Here is a 24,860-nt window from a genome sequence, read left to right on the forward strand (position 1 = left end):
ACACCATTACTGTTTGTATGTATCCTACGTGACTCTACCACTTGAATAGTAAGCTGCTTTGTTCACATTTCTACTCAATAAAACTTTTACCTGTTAAATATTTTCTTATTTTTTTAAAACCTGCATTTATACACCTGTAAAATTTTAACACAAAGTAAAATAAAATTGACCTATTATAGTTTTTATTATGTAGAATTTCACAAATGTAATGCATGTATTGTACCTAGAACTTCAGCCAAAAATAAAATTATAATAATAAATAACTTATGAAAATGCAAAATTACAAAACCAGATTTTGCTGTAGTGTTCACCTTTAATCTTGATATCTCCCTACACCCTGTTTTTTTTTTTTTTTTGCTCTGATGTCCTAAGTCTGATGGCCAGCATGATGTAACCCAGGTCATCCTGGACCCACTCCAGCCTGTGTCTTGACTAGGGATGAGCCGAACACCCCCCTGTTCGGTTCGCACCAGAACATGCGAACAGGAAAAAAGTTCGTTCGAACACGCGGACACCGTTAAAGTCTATGGGACTCGAACATGAATAATCAAAAGTGCTAATTTTAAAGGCTTATATGCAAGTTATTGTCATAAAAAGTGTTTGGGGACCTGGGTCCTGCCCCAGGGGACATGGATCAATGCAAAAAAAAGTTTTAAAAACGTCAGTTTTTTCGGGAGCAGTGATTTTAATAATGCTTAAAGTGAAACAGTGAAAGTGTAATATCCCTTTAAATTTCATACCTGGGGGGTGTCTATAGTATGCCTGTAAAGGGGTGCATGTTTCCCGTGTTTAGAACAGTCTGACAGCAAAATGACATTTCAAAGGAAAAAAAGTCATTTAAAACTACTTGCGGCTATTAATGCATTGCCGGTCCGACAATACACATAGAAGTTCATTGATAAAAACGGCATGGGAATTCCCCACAGGGGAACCCCGAACCAAATTTAAAAAAAAAAAAATGACGTGGGGGTCCCCCTAAATTCCATACCAGACACTTCAGGTCTGGTATGGATATTAAGGGGGACCCCGGCCAAAATTAAAAAATGAAATGGGGGGTCCCCCTAAATTCCATACCAGACCCTTCAGGTCTGGTATGGATTTTAAGGGGAACCCCGCGCCAAAATTTAAAAAAAAACAGCGTGGTGTCCCCCCAAAAATCCATACCAGACCCTTATCCGAGCACGCAACCTGGCAGGCCGCAGGAAAAGAAGGGGGGATGAGAGAGCGCCCCCCCCTCCTGAACCGTACCAGGCCACATGCCCTCAACATTGGGACCTTGTCCCCATGTTGATGAGGACAAGGGCCTCATCCCCACAACCCTGGCCGGTGGTTGTGGGGGTCTGCGGGCGGGGGGCTTATCGGAATCTGGAAGCCCCCTTTAACAAGGGGACCCCCAGATCCCGGCCCTCCCCCCTGTGTGAAATGGTAAGGGGGTACAAAAGTACCCCTACCATTTCACTAAAAAAAGTGTCAAAAATGTTAAAAATGACAAGAGACAGTTTTTGACAATTCCTTTATTTAAATGCTTCTTCTTTCTTCTATCTTCCTTCATCTTCTTCTTCTTCTGGTTCTTCTGGCTCTTCTGGTTCTTCCTCCGGTGTTCTCATCCAGCATCTCCTCCACGGCGTCTTCTTCCCTTCTTCTCCTCGGGCCGCTCCTCATCCATGGCATGGAGGGAGGCTCCCGCTCTTCTCTTCATCTTCTTCTCTTCTTCATCTTCTTCTCCGGGCCGCTCCGCACCCATGCTGGCATGGAGGGAGGCTCCCGCTGTGTGACGCGTCTCCTCTTCTGACGGTTCTTAAATAACGGGGACATGACGGGACTTCCCTGTGGTATTCCCCGTGACGCCACAGGGAAGTCCCGTCAAGTCACCGTGCGTCAATGACACACGTTCACATTATTGTATGAATAAATTATGGACTGATTGATGTTCCAGCGGGGAGATTGGACTGCCTTGTGTGCTTGAATTAATCAGCTGGTGAACTAAAAGGCAACTACAGCTATTAGCTGCTGCACGCTATATCTTGTGAGGGCCTTTGGGGAGAGCCTCTGGAGTTTGTGATAGGATATAGTCCACTGATACCAGTCATACTTGGGCCCCTACCTTGACCCCCTACCCAGCAATACATGCTCAACTAGCCCTTGTTCACTAGCACCATCAACAGCCATTTGGTTTTCCTGGGGGAGTCTTCACAGTGACACTGGAAATACCCTAGGTTGATGCAACATACGATATGCATCCCCATGTCTCCTACCCTTTTGGGGTATAATGGTAGCAACATTGGGGTATGGTCATCCAGCCTCACTGTGAAAGGCATTAAGCCGGCGTCCGGACTGTCTGTGTGGTGGTTGTGTCATATATGTGTCACTTGTTTTTTGTCTTGTTATGTGTTCTGGTTTATGTGGTTTTTTCCTGCTGTTGAGGATAATTCACTGACCACAGTGCCCACCAGGACAGTGTTCCTTCGCTGCACCTGGTGATGCACATCTTATGCATGAGCCACAAGCCCTGCATATGGATGCATTTGATGCATGTTGAAGCAGTTTTAAACTAATAAATATAATTGTTTTTTATATATATACATATCCTGGTGTTGATTTATTGTTGCTTCAAGTAGCCACTATTTGACCCCTGTAGCAATATAGGGGTTGACATTTTCTATTGTATGATGAGGACAAGGGCCTCTTCCCGACAACCCTGGCCGTTGGTTGTCGGGGTCTGCGGGCGGAGGGCTTATCGGAATCCGGGAGCCCCCTTTAATTGGGGGGCTCCCACATCCCGGCCCCCCACCCTATGTGAATGAGTATGGGGTACATGGTACCCCTACCCATTCACCTAGGGAAAAGTGCCAATAAAAAAAAACACAGTACACAGGTTTTAAGATTAATTTATTAGGCAGCTCCGGGATCTTCTTCCGACTTCGGGGGGTGGGGTCTTCTTCCGACTTCTCCCGGTGTTCCGCCTCTTCTCCCGGGCCCCTCCGCTATCTTCTTCCAGCTCTTTTGCCAGCGGGGGCGCCCGGTCTGCTGCCACTGTCTTGTCGCCGATGTCTTGCCGCTGTCTCGCCGCTGTCTCGCCACTTCTTCTCTTCTTCCGATGTTGACACGACGCTCTCTCCGGCTGGAATGCTGTGTGTGAGCTGCGGAGCCATTTATATAGGCGGTGACCCCGCCCCCTTGTGATGTCACGGTCCCAGCATGAGCAGGGACTCTGGCGTCAAAAGGGGGCGTGACCCCAGAGTCCCTGCACATGCTGGGACCGTGACGTCACAATAAATGGCTCCGCAGCTCGCACACAGCATTCCAGCTGGAGAGAGCGTTGTGTCAACATCGGAAGAAAAGAAGAGAAGAGAAGAGAAGAAGCGGCCAGACAGCGGCGAGACAGAGGCGACAAGACAGCGGCAGCCAACTGGGCTCCCAGCTGGCAAAAGAGCTGGAAGAAGATAGCGGAGGGGCCCGGGAGAAGAGGCGGAACACCGGGAGAAGTCGGAAGAAGACCCCCCCAAGTTGGAAGAAGATCCCGGAGCTGCCTAATAAATTAATCTTAAAACCTGTGTACTGTGTTTTTTTTTATTGACACTTTTCCCTAGGTGAATGGGTAGGGGTACCATGTACCCCATACTCATTCACATAGGGTGGGGGGCCGGGATGTGGGGGCCCCCTTATTAAAGGGGGCTCCCGGATTCCGATAAGCCCTCCGCCCGCAGACAACCAACGGCCAGGATTGTTGGGAAGAGGCCTTTGTCCTCATCAACATGGGGACAAGGTGCTTTGGGGGGGCCCGCAGCGCGCCCCCCTCCCCCAAGGCACCCCCCATGTTGAGGGCATGCGGCCTGGTACGGTTCGCGGGGGGGGCGCTCGCTCGTCCCCACCCCCATTCCTGTCCGGCCGGGCTGCATGCTTGGATAAGGGTCTGGTATGGATTTGGGGGGGACCCCCACGCCGTGTTTTTGGCGTAGGGGGTTCCAGTTATGGTCCATACCAGACCCAAGGGCTTGGTATGCTCTTGGAGGGGGAACCCATGCTGGTTTTTTATTTAAAATTTGGCGCGGAGTTCCCCCTAAAGATTCATACTAAACACAGTGCCAGGCATTGGCGGGGATCCAAGTCGGATCCCCGTTCATTGAAAGTCGGACACATGCCGGCTTCATGTCGCAGGGCAAAGTCGGATCCAAAGTAGGACGGCTGTCGTGTCGCACCAGTGTGACCCAGCCTAAAGCTGATTGGCTACCATGCACAGCTGCATCAGATTTTGCACTCTCCAGTTTTAGTAAAGCAACCCCATTGACTTCTTGTGATTCTTCTTCCTTTCACACCCCAGCCGTATGCAAATTCAGGTACTTTAAGGTTGATTTACTAAAACTGGAGAGTGCAAAATCTGGTGCAGCTCTCCATAGAAACTACTAAGCTTCCATTTTTTTTTTTGCCAAAGCTTAATTGAACAAGCTGAAGTTAGAAGCTGATTGGCTACCATGTACAGCTACACCAGGTTTTGCACTCTCCAATTTTAGTAAATCAACCCCTTTGACTGCTTGCATTTAAAAAGATATATTCAATTATGTATTAATGATTACAGAATTTATTTAATTTGGGTTTTTTAAATCTGCCTAGAGTTCGGCTTTAAAGGTTCCTTATTAAACTTGAGAGCAAATAACAAAAGCAGCATGACATTGAAAAAAATACCTGGCTATTATCCGCAGAAATAACATGGATTCCCAAACATTTTCCATAATCCTCTGACTTCTCAATCCAATTTTCCAATAAAGTATCTGATGACGATGTACATTCTGCCTTCATGGTACACCTAATAATATGCATTAAAACCAAATGCATGAAAGTTTTTTAAAAGTATTTTTGTATTCATTTATAATGTAATTTACCCATAATCCCTTAAATCAGTCAACCTATATTGGTAAAAATACTATACTATAAAAATAGTCAATAAGCATAAGAATAGTAAAAAAAAAAAAGTAACATTAACTACTTGAGTACCAGCCTTTAACACACCCCTTCATTACCAGGTCATTTTTTTAGTTTTCAGTGTTGTGATAGTTTGACTGACAATTACTCTTGCAACACTGTACCCAAATGAGTTTTATACTATTTTTTGAGACAGATTCTTTTGGTGGCATTTAACAACTGCTGTTTTTAATTTTTTTACTATAAAATGTAAAAAGGACCAAAAAAAAAAAAAAATTTCCCCTTACTTTCAATTAAAATGAAAATGCCAGAATTGCACGATGACAGTCCAAATGACCCTTTTTTGGAAAGCAGACAACTCAAAGTGATCAATTTTTTTTGTCACAATGTTTTGAAGAAACATACTGGTACTGAGGGGGTTAAACACGGTGCATGAGAACGGTGCATTAGAGACATAAAATGTACAGGACATACACAAAGAAAGAAGGCAGTGAAGGGGTTAATACACTGGTATTGGTAAAATGCAACATATTAATTTTGGGGGGTTTAGATATGCTTTAATCCGTTATTAATCTGTTAGCGAATTAAAGTGTAACTTTAGTCAGAAAATTAAAGTGATTGTAAACGATCACCTTGTAAAACAACCCATTCAGTTTAAAATAGAAATTAAATGCAAAACATTTTTGTATAGATATAAAAAAATATATAAAATACTTTTTTTTTCCTTTTTTATAAATGATCACATTCCCTCTGTTCTTAGCTGGAGGGAGGAGAAGCAGCAGCACACTGAGCTTTCCAGTGAATAGCTGTGCAGAGAGGAACGTGTCTGGACAAGTTTGATCATTGGAGGAGAGCATACTGAGTTCCCAGCTAGAAAACTGACCACGATGTGCTCTCCTGCTTTAGTGTGGTCAGTTTTTAATAGGAAAGCAAGGGGACTAGCAGGATCACAAGGGATTTCACACAAAGGAAGCAATACAAAGAAAACAGGACTTTCTCATACAAGTACATTTTACAACAGGCACATATCAAAAATATGAAGTATTGGGGTAATAAACATTTTAAGTTCTGCTAGCTAGATCACCTCATGCTAGCCCCTTTCGTAGGTATAGCTATGTAAAACATTAACAATGTTTAACATCCAGTAATACATGGTCTCACCCTGCTCTGCACATGCTCAGTTTATCTCCAATTTTAGGCACTGCTGAATTTGCTGACAGCCTTAAAGTGGAATTAAGCCCTCCAATTCATTACAGCCAAGGAAGCTGCTTCTGTTTAATCTGCAACTGCCATGGTGCTTCACATGTGATCAGTTATGACACCACCCATTAGATGGTTTGACAAATAGGTTGAGGACACAAGCAAATCTGACAGTTAGCAATCCCGGCATTTCAGGAATGTAACTGTTTTTGAAACCGTAAGACCCCTTTTACACTGAGGGCGTTTTGCAGGCACTATAGCATTAAAAATAGCGCCTGCAATCCACCCTCAAACAGCTGCTCTGTTGTCTCCAGTGTGAAAGCCCGAGGGCTTTCACACTGGAGCGGTGCGCTGGCAGAATGTCAGGAAAAGTCTTGCCAGCAGCTTCTTTGGAGCGGTGAAGAAGCAGTGTGTTTACCGCTCCTCCACCGCTGGTCCCCATTGAAATCAATGGGGCAGCGCTGCGATACCGCTGGCAAAACGCCGCTATTGCAGGCGGTTTTAACCCTTTCTCGGCTGCTAGCGGGGGGGTAAAAGCGCCCTGCTAGCAGTCGAAATGCGTCACAAATCCCACGTTAAAACGCCGCTAAAAACATTGGCGTTTTACCGCTGAAGCTATGGGCGGCTCAGTGTGAAAGCCGTCTTAAATCGATGATCAACTTTATGATTTACTGCTGTTCATGGGCTCTGGGCTTCAGCAACATGGCAGCCTCCAGCAAGAGGATACAGGAGCAATGCTGGAGGCAATTTATAGCCCACACTAATTTTGATAGCATAACTAATAATATAGAATGTATGTGCCTTGCTAAAGAACAATATTTGTTTATAAATTTGTTATGGGTAAAGTTCCGCTTTAACCCCCCTAGCGGTATTCCCGAGTCTGGCTCGGGGTAGATTTTCAATAACAAAAGCGGTATCCCCGAGCCAGACTCGGGATTGCATCGCAGTATCCATGTAGATGTTACTTACCTTGTCCCCTGGATCCTGCGATGTCTCCCCGCTGTGATCTGCGAGCCGCCGTGTCTTGCTCGATTCACAGTGCCGAGCTCCGTTCCCTGCGAGCGTTGTGACGGACGGGGACGGAGTTTGGCGGCAAATTTAAAAAGTAAAACACACAGTATATATACAGTATACTGTAATCTTACAGATTACAGTACTGTATCAAATAATTACACACCCCCTTTATCCCTAGTGGTCTGCCCAGTGTCCTGCATGCAGTTTTATATTATAAATACTGTTTTTTCTGCCTGGAAACTGGAGATTGTCCATAGCAACCAAAACTGTCCCTTTACATCAAAAGTGGCTTTAGACCAGCTAGAAAACAGCAATAATAAATTAGAATGACTCGCAGAATTGAGCAATAGTGATTTGTGGGGAAATCCGTCATCAAACACTAAAAGTAACGAAAGCAACAATTCTGCAACTGAGCAAATTTCAGTGTTTTTGATTTGATTACATTATTGAATAATTTTTATTATTATTATTATTTGTTATAATTATTTATAGTTATTTATTATATTATAATTTTTTATTTCGTTTTTCAAACTTGATCATACCCAAGATGTCTACTAGACTCTTGTTTGGACAGATTTAAGTGAATTATTCGTAATGCCCCGTACACACGGTCAGATTTTCCGACGGAAAATGTGTGATAGGACCTTGTTGTCGGAGATTCCGACCGTGTGGAGGCTCCATCACACATTTTCCGACACACAAAGTTTGAGAGCAGGCTATAAAATTTTCCGACAACAAAATTCGTTGTCGGAAATTCCGATCGTGTGTACACAAATCCGACGGACAAAGTGCCACGCATGCTCAGAATAAATAAAGAGATGAAAGCTATTGGCCACTGCCCCGTTTATAGTCCCGACGTACGTGTTTTACGTCACCGCGTTTAGAACGATCGGATTTTCCGACAACTTTGTGTGACCGTGTGTATGCAAGACAAGTTTGAGCCAACATCCGTCGGAAAAAATCCTAGGATTTTGTTGTCGGAATGTCCAAACAAAGTCCGACCCTGTGTACGGGGCATAAGAATTACAGGCCTACAATATAAAATGCCAAATTTCTGTGCAAAATAATGGTACCACTTTCCGCACCTAAAATCTGAAATAATCATACTGCCAGGGAGGTTAAGCTTCTTTTTTTTTTTGTCTGTCAAGATAGCCGTATCCAATCAAATTTTCACAAATGATGCCACCACAACTAAATATTATGACAATTGGATAGTTTAAAGGTTAAGAAGCAAGTCATTTTAGAAATCAGATGTGACATTAATCTAAGTAACTTCCTGTTAAGTTTCTAAACAGTCAAAACAGTAATTCCAGGCCATAAGTAATCAGTAATCTGCTGTGTAACCCTGGAAACCCTGGTGGACATTTAAGCACCACTACCAATCAGAGACTTTATAGTACATTTTGGTGGGATAGAAGCCTTTTGAAATAACTACAGTGGGGAAAATAATTATTTAATCCCCTGCAGATTTTTTAAGTTTGCCCACATATAAAGAAATGAAGGGTCTATGATGTTTATCATATGTGTATTTTAAAAGGTAGAGACAGAATATCAACCAAAAATCCAGAAAAAGACATGATACAAATGTTATAAATTGAGTTGCAGTTCAGTGAGTAAAATAAGTATTTGATCTCCAAGCAAAACATGACTTAGTACTTAATGGAGAAACCCTTTTTGGCAAGCACAGTGGGAAGACATTTCTTTTAGTAGGTTACCAGGTTTGCACACATCTCAGGAGGCATTTTGGTCCACTCTTTTTTAGAGATCTTCTCTAAATCCTTAAGGTTTCTTGACTGTCCCTTGGCAAATCGAAGTTTCAGCTCCCTCCATAAATTTTCTATAGGATTAAGGTCTGGAGACTGGCTAGGTCACTCCATGACCTTAATGTGCTTCTTCTTTGCCACTCCTTTGTTGCCTTGGCGGTATGTTTTGAGTTATTGTCATGCTGGAAAACCCATCCACAACCCATCTTCAGTGTTCCGGCTGAGGAAAGAAGGTTCTCATCCAAGATTTTACAATACATGGCCTCATACATTGGCCAATCAATGTGGCAAAGTCAGCCTTTGCCTTTAGCAGAAAAGCAGCCCCAAAACATAATGTTTCCACCTTCGTGCTTGACTGTAGGGATGGTGTTCTTAGGGTCATAGTCAGAATTTTTCTTCCTCCAAACATGGCAAGTCAAGTTAATTCCAAAGAGTTTAATTTTGGTCTCCTCTGACCCCAGCGCTTTCTCCCAATCCTTCTCTGAATCATTTAGATGTGCATTGGCAGACTTCAGATGAGCCTGTACATGTGCCTTCTTCAAGAGGAGGACCTTGCGGGTGCTGCAGGATTTCAATCCATCGCGGTGTGTTGTGTTTATTTGGTGCCAGCTGCCCAACTGCCTTGAGATAATTTACAAGCTCCTCCCATGTAATTTTGGGCTGATCCCTCACTTTTCTCATGACCATCCTAAACCCATGAGGCAAGATCTTGCAAGAAGCTCCAGGCCGAGGGCAATTGATGGTTATTTTGTATTTCTTCCATTTGCGAATAATCGCTCCAACAGTTGTCTCATTCTCACCAAGCTTCTTGCTGATGGTCTTGTAGCCCATTTTAGCCTTGTGCAGGTCTACAATCTTGTCCCTGACTTGCTTTGACAGCTCTTTGGTCTTGCCCATGATGGTGAGGTTTGAATGAAACAAGATTTTTTGAACAGGTATCTTTTAAACACATAATGAGTTGTCGTTAGGTAAACCTTCTTAAATTGACAGGACTAATCTGTGTACCACATGAGCACATACTGTAGTCAGACTGTGGGAGCCAGTATTATTGTTCGTTGGTAGGGATCAAATATTTATTTTACTCACTGAACTGCAGCTCAATTTAGAACATTTGTATCATGTGTTTTTTCTGGATTTTTTGTTGATATTCTGTCTCAATCATTTAATACACCTATGATACAGATTATAGTCCCTCTATTTCTTTGTAAGTGGGGAAACTTACAAAACATACAGGGTTTCAAATAATTATTTTCACCACTTATTTTTCCCCACCTCAAAGGCATTAAACTAAAATCGAAGAATCCAGGATAATTTTAAGTGTTTATAAAAAAGTCATATAAAAATTATTTTGAGGGCAACCACTCCTCCTTCATTTAGGCTCCATACTGGAAAAAACTTGGCTATAGACCTTGGATAGACTCTGAAACACCAGTGACTTCACAGATCTATAGAACAAGTACTGAACTCGCCTCATGGATGAACAACCTGACAGCAGTTGCTGAGCAGCAACTAAGCCTTCACTCCCTGTGTAACCTACTAGACTGAGCTGCCAGCTTGACAGTTGGGTTCTGCTTAGCATTGATGTATAAAAAAAAGCTACTCCTAATAGGTGAAAAAATGTTATTAATCCTATTTAAGCCCTATTTAGTTTGGATGAACTGCTTTATCCAACTATTCCCCTAACATTTTTTGCCTCATTTTTTTGTTTATAAGGTTTTTAAATTTGCATTTCTGTTTTGTGTGCCAAATTCAGAAAGGGGCTTTGTAGCAAAAGCATAATTTTAGTGAGAGTAAAAGAGAAACATTTCAGAATAAAATTTGTATTGGAAGGGAGCACACTTTGGCATCCTCGTCTGACACAAGTCCTTTGGCCGGCTTTGTACAACCCGGGCATGGTACAGTAAAGGGGTTGGTTTAGATGCTGCCTTCGACTCAACTTCTGGATACGAATGTAGCCATTGGACCCTTTAAAGTTGAGCATCACTAATAAAGACTATAGAGAACAGCTGTGCTTAAAGAGAACCTCCAGGCTCCCCCCAAAAAAATTTAAAGACAGCAACTACAAATACTGTACTGTGCTGCGCTTTGCGAATAAGCTGCAGTCTTAAGGGACCTGTGAAGTGTCCCAGAAGGCTGCTGGGGAAGAAGTGGGGCAAACTTCTGGCTCAGTTCGCCACAACGAACTGGGCCAGAAGTGGGAGCGTGTACCTGTCAAAACCAGGTACCAGCACCCCCCCCAAAAAAAGGTGCCAAATATGGGAACGGAATGGAGGGAGGAGGCAGACAAGCGGAGCTTCCCCTTTTGGGTGGAGCTCTGCTTCAATCTCATTTTGATAGATCAGCTGTATGCAATCAAACGTTGTAGAATAGCAAGCTTAGGTTTGAATGTTCTCAAGACACCAACTTATTGGAAACTAAGAAGTTCCGATTAGAGAGTGACCTGGTGTACTCAAGAAACGTAACATTAAAAAACAATATAAATTGCTGCCTTGTGAGCTGCTATGGTTCACAAAAAATATTATTTACAAAAAATAAATGAAAAAATAAATAAATAATGAATGAAAGCAGCTTGAACCTTACCCACTCCATATATGTGCGTTGATAGCCAAACTTAACCAATGTGGTGCCGGGCTCCCTAGATTTCAACCTATATCTATATTACATATACCACTAATAAACAAATATTAATGTCCTTAACAATCTCTTAACCATATATCTTGTGTCTTGTATGATGTAATCATCAGTGTGTGCTCATACTTCATCCAACTTTCTGTGCAACTACAACCAGATGCGCTCTCACCTGAAGACCATGACCTCACATAATATGCAGGGTCAAAGACAGCTTTTGTCCCTTCAATGGATCAGTTAGTATCTTCCAGGTGTTAATGGAACCCTCCACTGCTGCCACTGGGAATCCTCCAGTCTTTCAATATCCCTTTCTTTTCTCCTTGTTTCCAACCAGTACTCTCCCATCAAGGCACTCTCCAACTTTCCCCTCCCCTCAGCACCACAGAAAGAAAAAGTACTAAATGGTACCAGATAATGACAGCATATATGTTCCCCATTGACAACGTCAACCTATGACAAAACGCGTCTGGAGGAGGATACGTGCTGACATCACCATGCTGTCTCACTAGGAGGACGGGTTTTGTTTTGCATCCGACCGGTTCTGTTGAATAAGTGCGATTTTGTTTCGTTTTAATGTAAGTGCAATACTGTTTTTTATTAAACCTGTTGAAGCAATATTATGCTATGGTTGGTCTTCTCTCTTATACCCCACTGAGATACTGAGGTCCATTGGACTTCCACGGCATCAGGGCGTTTGGAGTATATAGGCAACCAATCTTATCCACACTTGCCCAGACGATCTTTCCACACAAGCAAAGGCCTTGGTTGGGCTATAGCTGTCTGTTTGGTTTTGCTTGCCATCTGGTAAGCAAGTTTTTTATAAGGTGGTGGCACTTATCTGCTGATCGGGTTCACTTGGGTGTTTGTTTGGATCTGTTTGAACTGTCACTCATCCATTATCCTGACATCTACAAGCTATTGTTGGATCGAACCTTCACACAGTGCAGCTTCTCTTCTTCAACATATATGTACAAGCAAAATGATAATGTGATTGTCCCTGAAGAAGTTACGTGTCCCTGTGGGATGGGGCTTGCTGGATGACATCAAGACGTTCAGGTCAATGCAGAAGTGCAGTAATACATACTGAGAATGTTGATGCACATTATCATTATAAATAAAGAAAAAACTGCGCTTGGAAAAAAGGAAAAAAAAGGAAAAAAAAGGCAAGCTGCGGTTACAAGTGTGACACACCAAAATAAAAACAAAAACCGCGCTAAAAAATGATGTGAACAATGTTCCAACTATGAAGTCCCATACATAAAATAAATAGTCCAAAATGTGATCCAAACAAAAAAGAAGAAAGAGGTAAGTTTATCTTAGGTGGATGACATGAACTTCATCTAAAGAAGAAACAGTGCTGGTAGACATTATATCCGGAACACACCAATAAGTATTGCGCTTGGTAAGCGCAATACTTATTGGTGTGTTCCGGATATAATGTCTACCAGCACTGTTTCTTCTTTAGATGAAGTTCATGTCATCCACCTAAGATAAACTTACCTCTTTCTTCTTTTTTTAGCGCGGTTTTTGTTTTTTTGACATTATCATTATGTTTGTACATAAATGCTGCCATTATCTGGTGCAATTTAGCACCTTGCTAAAGTGAGTGTGTTTCTACATTTGACAGCAGAATACATTTTATTAAGGATAAAGCACTATTTTAGTACTTTTTCTTTATGTGGTGCTGAGGGGATGGGAGAGCTGGGGCATGCCTGGTAGGGAGAGTACTGGTTGGAAAGCAAGGAGAAAGGAAAGGGATATTGGAAGACCGTAGGATTCACAGTGGCAGTGGAGGGTTCCATTAACACCTGAAAGATACTAACTGATCCATTGAAGGGACAAAAGCTGTCTTTGATCTTGCATATTATGTGAGGTCATGGTCTTCAGGTGAGAGCACATCTGGTGGTGGTTACACAGAAAGCTGGATGAAGTATGAGCACACACTGGTGATTTTTCACAGAGAAACATCATACAAGATACAAGATGTACATTTAAGAGACTGTAAGGGATATTAAAATGTGTTTATTAGTGGTTTATGTAATATGCACAAAAGATTGGGATATTGGTTGAAATCTAGGAAGCGCTGCACCACGCTGGTTAAATTTAACAATAATAACAAAAACACAATGTGTTCTCTGTAGACATTACCATGCTATTTTACCCTGACTGCAATGTATTCTAAAGGGCTTGGGTAGACGGTCATATGCTGCATAGATTGAGATGCATTCAGGTTATATTTGAACTTTCCAACACTTCTGAATTCCTTCACAGGTACATCTAACCTCCTCCTAAACTGCTTCAAGCTGCTTTTCCATTTTCATTATTTTATACAGGAAAAAAACAGTTCTGATGCAAACAAAAGTCCATGTACACAAGCCCTAAAAAATATTTTTTTCCTGTACAAAAAAAGAAAAGGTAATTAAAAAAAATAGAAAATGTTGGCAGCAATTGTAATATAAACAGGTACAAATCTAATATCTCCTTAAAAAAATTAGAGGTCTGCTTAGGTATAGCAGACCTTAGGTTATACTTCTAAGTTTTCTGCATAAGATCATTTTAAAAAATCTCAATTATCAAACCTTTTCTCTAATTGGCACCACCCGCAGTGTGGATCAGCTACAGTCAAGCATTCGTTGCAGGATTGATATTGTTCACATTTTGCAATTCTCACGCGTTTAATCTAGGCAGATAAGTGATATTTTTAGTATACTACAAGTAAAATACCTAAACGAAATATGATGTAAAACACCATAAGTACTGGACATACACATACAACATATACAGTTAAACCAAAGATTAATTATCAAAAGTATCATCAAAATAAAAGTACTGTAGTAAGGGTCTAGAAAGATCACAGGTGATATGGTAGAATCCATTTATTAAAATGGCCTTTTTTTATTCCTCCATAATCTACATATATACAGTTTAAACATAAATGAATACATGAATGCATCACAAAAAACAAAACAAAAAAACATTACTGCCATATAAAACACATTGACAGCTTACCGTATATGACATTTATTAGTCAGGATCTATTATTTTATGTGACCAGGATTGAAACTTCCCACAGTCTTTATTACCATGAAGCCTCTGCAAATTTTCTTTGAATATGTGTAATCTGGAATTCAGTGGCTTGTTATACTGTATGACCTGAATATTCCTACAGAAATAATCTTTCTACCTTAATTCTGAGCTCTGTCCACATGGGTCCTTTGTGTATTCCAGAACCTCCTGTTGTATTCTTCTTAATAATAATTAGGACATCTAGCAAGGGGAGTGGGGCCCCTTAAGGCCTGGTTCACACCTATGCATTTTTCAGTTCATTTTCAGTTTTACAGAAACTAGGGTTGCACCGATACCACTTTTTTAAGACCAAGTACAAGTACCGATACTGTCAAGTGACAGTTTTCAAAGCACAATATAGACTAACGATATCTTCTTTATAATTATGAATGGGCACTGATATGCGGCACTGATGGCTGGCATTGATGGCTGGCACTGATAGGTGGCACTTATGGACACTGATAGGTGGCACTTATGGGCACTGATGGGCGGCACTAATGGGCAATGATAGGTGGAACTGATGGGCAGGCAGTGGCACTAAAATGCAGCACTGATTGCACTGGCAATTGCTGGCAGCCTGACATGAAATGTATTATGTATAAAGATAAAGAGTATACAAGAGCCTGCAATGCCCATCTTGGCACACCCTGTACTCAGCCTCAGTAAGCCTAGTCAGAAGGCAGCAGCGGACATCTTGTTACACCCAGCTAGTGAACTATATGGGCTGGGTGTAACAAGATGTCCTCTGCCGCCTTGTAACTGCAGGCTTACTGAGGCCGAGTGCAGGGTGTACCAAGATGAGCGTTGCTAAATCTCTTATGGAGACACGGGCCGTCAGTTCCTATAACGATTCTGATGGCCCGGGTCACCGAATCTGACAGGCGGAACATGCGGCTGCAACCCGCACCCCTGAATGGACCAGCTTACCTTTCGCTGCTGCCAGGACTCGTTCTCCTCTCCGCCCTCTCCGCCCACTGACTTTCGGGAGCGAGTACTTGGGTAAATACTCGGTATCGGCACCGATACCGATACTAGTATCGGTATCAGTGCAACCTTAGCAGAAACACACTACAGTCCATTTAACATGGTTTCCTATGGCTCACGTTCACATCTGTGCATTTTATGGAAAGGGCAAGGGACTTTTTTTCTGTTCTTTGGTTTCATAGACATCAATGGATCAAAAACGTGTATTGAAAAACGCAAAATGCACCTGGAATATGCAAACTGCATCCTGCATAGGTGTGAATCAGACCTTAACGACCAGCAGCAGCTCAAGGGCAGAGATTTTATCAATAGAATTCCCAAGAAATATAAAAGATTGATTATTTAACTCTCAGTTATCCTTCAAAAACCTAAAATAACAGTTTTGGGCAAAATACATTTCTAACAGTTGTTCCCATATGTTAGGCATGTGGAATCTACATTTTGTGCATTAAGCCGTGTAGCATATGTAGAAGAAATGTACACAATGTTTTCAGCTATATTGTTTCTTATGCTATTTCTGTAATTTTGACAATGTGTGACTAAATTTATTATTATACTCTCTCACTCTGCATATGAGATGACTACAGCAGTAACCATTGTGGTGATTACTGCTGTAACTGTTAAGATTATGCAATTTATATGTTACAGGCAATGTGTGAAATTTGGCGTTCTATAGAATGCTTAGGCAATCTATATAATGCCTAATTTTACACAGTGCCTCTAATATACATATATATTCATTCAGGTGTGAAACATTTCTGTAAAGTAGGAATGCTTTCAGAAATAGAAGTGTTACTAGTTGATTTTTATCAGTCAACAAAATATAAATGAACAGAAGAGAAATCCAAAGCAAATCAATATTTGACGTGACCACCCTTTGCCTTCAAAACAGCATCAATTCTTCAATTCCTCTAGGTACACTTGCATACAGTTTTTGAAGAAACTCTGCATATATGGTTGTTCCAAACATCTTGGAGAACTAACCACAGTTGTTCTGCCTCAAGTCCTTCCGTCTTTTCATGTAATCCCAGACAGACTTGATGATGTTGAGATCAGGGATCTGTTGTGGCCAAACCATCACTTCCAGGACTCCTTGTCCTTCTTTAAACTTTGTGCTACAGCAGGACAACGAACAACAAACATACAGCCAATGCCATTAAAGGATAAGTCCACACTAACACTAAAATCCCTACATCTACAGACATCGAGGATCTAACACTAACCTATCTAACCCTGTAAAGAAGAAATCAGTATAAATACCTTTTTTGAAGCCAATTCAGCCCGATCCCATGCTGAGATGTGAGCTGCGGCTTCGCTGTGCAGGCAGGTGCAGAGGACACATCCGACAACAGAAGCCCCATAAGTAACTCTATTGGTGACGTCACTTCCCATTTATTTCCAAGCCGTTGTCGGCTGTGTCCTCTGCAGAGCTTCCGCCGCTGGAGGCCGGATTGGTTTAAAAAAAGTATGTATACTGATTTCTTTATAGGGCTAGATAGCTTAGTGTTAGATCCTGGATGTCTGTAGATGTAGAGATTTTAGTGGTAGGGTGGACTTATACTTTAAGAAATAACTTCAGTGTAAAGAAGAACAAGGGATCCTGGAAGTGATGGTTTGGCTCCCACAGAGCCCCGATCTTAACATCATTGAGTCTGTCTGGGATTACATGAAAAGACAGAAGGATTTGAGGCAACCTACACCCTCTTCCAAATTATTATGTAAATTTTATTTCAGTGTCACAAAGATTAAATATTTTGTTTTTCAGTTTAACTCATGGATGGCATTGTGTCTCAGGGCTCTTTTGATCACTGAAAACAATCTCGGACACCTGTGATAATTAGATTGCCAGGTGATCCCAATTAAAGGAAAAACTACTAAAGGAGGGTGTTCCACATTATTAAGCAGAGCACCATTTTCAAGAAATGTGGGGAAGAAAAAGGATCTCTCTACTGCCGAAAAGAGTGAAATAGTTCAATGCCTTGGACAAGGTATGAAAACATTAGATATTTCACGAAAACGTAAGCGTGATCATCGCACTATTAAGAGATTTGTGGCTGATTCAGAGCACAGACGGGTTTCGTGCAGATAAAGGCACATTGAGGAAGATTTCTGCCAGATCCATGCATCGAATCAAGAGAGCAGCTGCTAAAACACCATTACATAGCAGCAAACAGATATTTGAAGCTGCTGGTACCTCTGGAGTCCCATGGACATCAAGGTGTAGAGTCCTCCAGAGTCTTGCAACTGTGCATTCCATTCGGCCACCACTAACTAATGCTCACAAGCAGAAACGGCTGCATTGGGCAGACCTGCCCAGTGCCGTGCAACCCTGGATGGTACAGATGGATGGAGTAGTGGATGGTTGGTGGACGGCCACCCTGTTCCAACATCTGCGACGCCAGCAAGGCGGTGGTGGAGTCATGTTTTGGGTCAGAATCATGGGAAGAGAGCTGGTCAGCCCCTTTAGGGTCCCTGAAGGTGTAAAGATGACCTCTGCAAAGTATGTGCAGTTCCTGACTGACCACTTCCTTCCCTGGTACAGAAGGAAGAACTATGCTTTCCGTAATAAAATCATCTTCATGCATGACAACACACCATCTCATGCTTCAAAGAATACCTCTGCATCAATGGCTGCTATGGGGATAAAAGGAGAGAAAGACACGGTGTGGCCTCCATCCTCCCCTGACCTCAATCCTATTGAGAACCTTTGGAGCATCCTCAAGCAAAAGATCTATGAGGGTGGGAGGCGGTTTACATCCAAACAGCAGCTCTGGGAGGCTATTCTGACATCTTGCAAACAACAGCAGAAACTGTCCAAAAACTCACAAGTTCAATGGATGCAAGACTTGTGAAGCTGCTATCAAATAAGGGGTCCTATGTTAAAATGTAACGTGACCTGTTAAAATGTTTAAAAAATAAAATGTTATTCAAAGTTTGATTGAAATAGCTTTTGATTTCAGTAAATATGCTGCAAACACAACAAATGACAATTTTCAGTTCTTTACAACCTATAAAGTGTTTTGAAACTTACTGTGCATAATAATTTGGAACAATGCATTGTAAGTTTTTTATTTTGAAAAAAAAAACAGTTATCTTTAGGAGGTTTGTTCAACAAAATTTGAATTGTACTTAATAGTTGATAACATGAGAATTATGCTGACTGTTGTTTACATCAATTATTTAGGTAAATGAGAAAAATATCATTGGCATAATAATTTGGAACAGGGTGTACATCTACAGAAGATCTGTGGTTAGTTCTCCAAGATGTTTGGACAACCTACCTGCTGAGTTCCTACAAAAACTATTTGCAAGTGTGCCTATAAGAATGGAAGAATTGAGGCTGTTTTGAAGGCAAAGGGTGGCCACACGAATATTGATTTGATTTTGATTTCTCTTCTGTTCATTTACTTTCCATTTTGGTAATTGATAAAAAATAAGCTATTACACATCTATTTCAAAAAGCATTCTTAACCTCTTGCTGACTAGCCGCCGTCATTATACTGTGGCAGGTCAGAAAGATCCCACAAGCTGTCGTAAATATACGTCTGCTCCTTTAAGCTGGATAGTAGGCACGCAGACGCCGCTACACTGCGGGGGTGCTGATGCTCGTGGCCGTCAGTCACGATGACCATCGGCCACGAGCGATCGCAGGCAAGAGATGCAGAACAGGGACGTGTGTGTGTGTATGTGTAAACACACAAATCCCTGTTCTGTTCTGTGAGGAGAGACAGATCCTGGTTTCCTAATAGCTAGGAACCACGATCTGTCATCCCTTCTAGTTAGAACACACAGTCAGGGAACACAGTTAACTCCTTGAGCGCCCCCTAGTGTTAACCCCTTCCCTGCCAGTGACATTTATCAGTCCATTTTTATAGCACTGATCGCTGTATAATTGTTAATCGTCACAAAAATGTGTCAAAAGTGTCCGATGTGTCCTCCAGAATGTCACAGTCACGGTAAAAATCGCAGATCGCCGCCATTACTAGTAAAAAAAATACTAATAATAAAAATGCCATAAATATATCCCCTATTTTGTAGACGCTATAACTTTTGCGCAAACCAATCAATGTATGCTTTTTGCGATTTTTATTACCAAAAATATGTAGAAGAATATATATCAGCCTAAACTGAGAAGAAAATTAGCTTTTTTAAAAAAAAAAATCGGGGATATTTATTATAGTAAAAAGTACAAAATATTGTGTTTTTTTTCAAAATTGTCACATTGTTTTTGTTTATAGTGCAAAAAATAAAAACCGCAGAGATGATCAAATAGCACCAAAAGAAAGCTCTATTTCTGGGGAAAAAAGTACGTCAATTTTGTTTGGGTACAGCGTCGCACGACTGCGCAATTGTCAGTTAAAGCGACGTAGTGCCGAATCGCAAAAAATGCTCTGGTCATTGAGCAGCCAAATCTTCCGGGCTGAAGCTGTTAATTAGCATTTTTTCACACCTGCCTAAAACCATTGTACATTACTGTGTGTGCCTCAAAAACGTAGAAGTGATATGCAAAATTTGAATATGTTTATGATATCACTGTAGCAAGTAGAAAATACCAACCTCATTCACAGTGGCTACATACAGGTAAGTATTGTTAACAGGATCCAGGTGCATTGTTTTGAAGACCGCAGCTTCAGCCTCAAATTCATGTAAAACTTCTGGACAACTTGCTGTATAGTTTGAATCCAAAATAACCTGGATTTGGGCATAATTAAAATTTTTAAAAAAGCTATGTGATGTCAGTTAGTCAATGGCATCATCAGATGTAGTGTGTATGTTTGGTGTTTGGTATGTGGTCTGTAGTGTGCATGTGGAATGTGGTGTATGGAATGTGTTTGTAATGTCAATATTCTCATCATCGCACACATTCCTGGAATGGGCTCAGAAGTAGCGGATGATGCAGCCAGTTGGAGACTGGAGTAGCGGTACCCCTATAGGGGCTAAAAACTGATGATGCTGAAAGATGATAAAAGTACATTCACACAGACGATGATGAAAATCAGAGTTCTTCTCCAGATTGTGCAGAGCCTGCCAACACGCACACTGACTCAGTGACCAGTCTAGGAGGGTAGTCTTTTTCAAAGTTTAATGCTGAATAAACTTATAACTGAGGAGGGATGTAAGGCATGGGATAAATGCAGATTTAAATAAGAGGACACTAACTTCACTGTCCTGAGAATATAGCGCACCCTGTCCCCTGAGACTGGAGGGGAAAGGCCAGATTAGGGGGTAGTTAAGCATTCTGTACCCCATAACACTACATTGGTTCTCATCTCCTTACAGCAAAAGACGTCACCCAGATCTGCAGACCATCTTTTACTCACAAGGCCATGGGATAGCCACCCAGACTCAGCTTCCAGATGCCTTCTAGTAAAGTAATAGTGGACAGGATCCTTAAAGGGTGAAGTCCTTAGGTTGTTTCTGTAGTTACAGGTAGAACTCCTAGGCTCTGCCACAGCCAGGATTCTAATGAACAACAAATGAACCAGTAGCACAACATTCAGAGATGCCTCTCTTGGGCCAGATGTGTAGACTTGTGCTCCAAAAAGGCAGGCTAGGCCGCAGTGAGCCTTCTGGACCTAGCATAGCAGCTTGAAAAGCCCGATAGCAGCTCCTCAGGCCTTAGCCAGAGGCAAGTGGGCGAGCACATGGCCTTCCCCAAATATTTTTAACCTTTCTCCTTCATGCCCCAGTGGCTTGATCCTCCTACTTGGATAGCTGGGGGAAATATGAATATTTATAACTCAGTCTGGGAGGGAACCCTCATACTGTAATCAGTAGCCCCAGTGACACCTACTGACAACAGTGAAATGAGCTTAGCGAGAAACCCAGTGCACAACTATACGAGTCAAAACTGGGATAACTACCACCCAGCCAAAAACTACATTTCCCTACCGACTAGCAACCTATCTAAGACGGTGCTGCACTGGAGACATCACAGGTCAATGTACATATTTGCCAGCACACCACAGATGATCAAATGTCATCCAAAAGTTTTACCGAAGAATGATCACACCACAAAGGACAAAGTGCAAAGTTTCTGAGTCACGCAAGAACCCTTCATCAGGCATGTCATCACATGCCTGTCTAAAGGATCCATCCTGTGCGGCTCCAATACATTGCACTTTGTCCACTGTGATGTAATCATTCATCAATAAAACTTTCAGATGACATTTGATGATCCGAGGTGTGCTGGCAAATATATACACTGGTATGTTTTGTGTCAAGTATGGTGTATGATGTGTGGTGTGTACGTTGAAGCATAGCTTTCAGAAGCATTTATTTTGTACAGTTGTATATGGATAATGGATTACCAACCACTGGATGTACTATTCATAACTGGCTGTGAAAAGAATTATACAGTGCATAGGTAAAAAAAAATTATCCACGGACATTTATGAATATCTACTATTTTTAAAGAGTAACTAAAGTATTTTTTTTAATATGGATGAAGTGTGTAAAGGTTAAAAGATCTGTCAGGTTTTTATTGCTAACTATGCTCCTGCTGGGGAAATTATCCCACTCTATTTGTCCTAGTGACGTAGTCCCATTTTCACTAGGATTAAAATGAGGAAAAATACAACATTTTTAATTGCCACTGGAACAGGAATAGAGGAAAAATCTTTAAATGGGGTCACTTGTTCTGGTGACAGGTGCTTTGACAGGGGAGGGGTGTGTAGGTGGGTAGGAGTGAAGATGTATTCACTGTGTTGAATAGGAGTGTGTTTGGTACTGTCCATGATGGTGAGGCTTGAATGGAAGAAAGAGTTTCTGTGGACAGGTGTCTTTTATACACATAACAAGTTGTTGAAGGTTTACGAAGGGTCGTTCTTGCCAGACCAATCTGTTAACATTCTACGAGCAATTGAGCTGCCATCTAGATAGGGGGAGACCTGTGGATGGGGTGTATCTGGATTTTGCAATAGCAAAACGCTTAATCTACATTAAGGTTTGCTCTTGGATAGAAAACTGGTTACAGGGGCATGTCCAAAGGGTAGTGATAAATACTGTGTACTCAGACTGGTCTGAAGTGGTAAGTGGGATACCACAAGGTTCTGTCTTGGGACTGATTCTGTTTAATTTATTAAAAAATTACACAGAGGATGGGATACATAGCTCAATCTCAGTTTTTGCAGACGATACAAAAATAAGCAAGGCAATAACTTCACAGCTGGATATGGAAATTTTACAGAAAGACCTGAACAAAATAATGGGGTGGGCAACTACATGGCAAATGAGGTTTATTGTGGTGAAATGTAAAATAATGCACTTGGGGGCTAAGAACATAAACGCAAACTACTCACGAGAGGGAAACCTCTGGGGGAGTCAAGAACTGAAAAAGATCTGGGGGTCCTAGAGGGAAGATAGACTGTACATTAGCATGCAATGTCAGGCTGCAGCTACCAAAGCTGGCAGAATATCAACATGCATAAAAAAGGGGATATACTCCAGAGATAAAACTATAATCCCGCCACTTTATAAAACTCTGGTCTGGCCACAGCTGGAGTATTCCTTCCAGTTCTGGTCACCAGTCCTTAGAAGGGATGTGCTGGAGCTGGAGAGAGTCCAAAGAAGGGCAATTAAATTAATAAGGGGACTAGAGGACCTAAAATACGAGGAGTGACTACAAGCACTAAATTTATGGAGAAAAGACGCTTGAGAGGGGACATGATAGCAATTTACAAATATCTCAATGGTGATCCCAGCATAGAAAATAAACTATTCAATCTAAGGGGGTGCGAGAGGACACGGGGCCACACTATGAGATTGGAGGAGAAGCGGTTTAACCTTAAGCTGCGCAGGGGGTTTTCACTGTAAGGGCGGTAAGAATGTGGAACTAAAAGACTCTTGGACATGCATCTTAAAGAGGAACTGCAGTCTGCTCACATAGTTTGTAATAAAAACATCTTTGCCATTCTGAAGCTTCCCTCCAACCACTTTGCATATTAATTTTATATATACTGTGATTCTGTACTTGCCAAATATGCTGCAGAAATCTCCCTCCACTAAGTCTGGCTGCACCCATTTTAACCACTTGACCACTGGGCACTTAAACCCCCTTAATAACCAGACCAATTTTCAGCTTTTGGTGCTCTCACATTTTGAATGACAATTACTCAGTCATGCAACACTGTATCTATATGAATTTTTTGTCCTTTTTTTCACACAAATAGAGCTTTCTTTTGGTGGTATTTAATCACCGCTGGGTTCTTTATTTTTTGCGCTATAAAAGAAAAAAGACCGAAAAATCTGTAAAAAAATTAATTTTTCTTCGTTTCTGTTATAAAATTTTGAAAATTAGTAATTTTTCTTCATATATTTTGGCCAAAATTTATACCGCTACATATCTTTGGTAAAAATAACCCAAATTAGTGTATATTATTTGGTCTTTGTGAAAGTTATAGCGTCCACAAGCTATGGTGCCAATATCTGAAAATTGATCACACCTGAAGTACTGACGGCCTATCTCATTTCTTGAGACCCTAACATGCCAGAAAAGTACAAATACCCCCCAAATTACCCCTTTTTGGAAAGAAGACATTCCAAGGTATTTAGAAAGATGCATGGTGAGTTTTTTGAAGTTGTCATTTTTTCCCACAATTCTTTGCAAAATCAAGTTTTTGTTTTTTTTTTTTTTTTTTTCACAAAATTGTCATATTAGCAGGTTATTTCTCACACACAGCATATGCATACCACAAATTACACCCAAAAATACATTCTGCTATTACTCCTGAGTATGGCGATACCACATGTGTGAGACTTTTACACAGCGTGGCCACATACAGAGGCCCAACATGCAGGGGAGCACCTTCAGGCGTTCTGGATCACCCAGGCCAATTCTGACATTTCTCTCCTACATGTAAAAATCATCATTTATTTGCTAGAAAATTACATAGAACCCCAAAACATTATATATGTTTTTTTAGCAAAGACCCTAGAGAATACAATAGCGGTCATTGCAACTTTTTATCTCGCACGATATTTGCGCAGCAATTTTTCGAACGCGTTTTTTTTGGAAAAAAAAATGTTTTTTGCTTTAAAAAAAAACAAAACAGTAAGGTTAGCCCAATGTTTTTGCATAATATGAAAGATGAAGTTACGCCGAGTAAATAGATACCTAACATGTCACCTTTCAAAATTGCACACGCTTGTGGAATGACGCCAAACTTCGCCACTTAAAAATCCCCATAGGCGACGCTTTAAAATTTTTTACTGGTTACAAATTTTGAGTTACAGAGGAGGTCTAGGGCCAAAATTATTGCTCTCGCTCTACCGATCGCAGCGATA

The 24,860-nt window shown here is 41.4% G+C and overlaps 1 protein-coding gene across 1 annotated transcript in view; it reads right to left on the reverse strand.

Annotated features, from left to right (window-relative positions):
• PLXNC1 (plexin C1) overlaps positions 1–24,860 on the reverse strand; it is a 181,695-nt gene that overhangs the window by 137,654 nt on the left and 19,181 nt on the right. Inside the window, exons 3-5 of the mRNA XM_073620173.1 lie at positions 20,133–20,267; positions 14,105–14,205; positions 4,684–4,804 (exon numbers count right to left, since the gene is read on the reverse strand). Of these exons, the coding sequence (XP_073476274.1) occupies positions 4,684–4,804; positions 14,105–14,205; positions 20,133–20,267 (357 nt within the window). The remainder of the gene's footprint in view (positions 1–4,683; positions 4,805–14,104; positions 14,206–20,132; positions 20,268–24,860) is intronic.

The sequence above is a fragment of the Aquarana catesbeiana genome, linkage group LG03 (genome assembly GCF_042186555.1).
Source record: "Aquarana catesbeiana isolate 2022-GZ linkage group LG03, ASM4218655v1, whole genome shotgun sequence".
Taxonomy (NCBI): domain Eukaryota; kingdom Metazoa; phylum Chordata; class Amphibia; order Anura; family Ranidae; genus Aquarana; species Aquarana catesbeiana.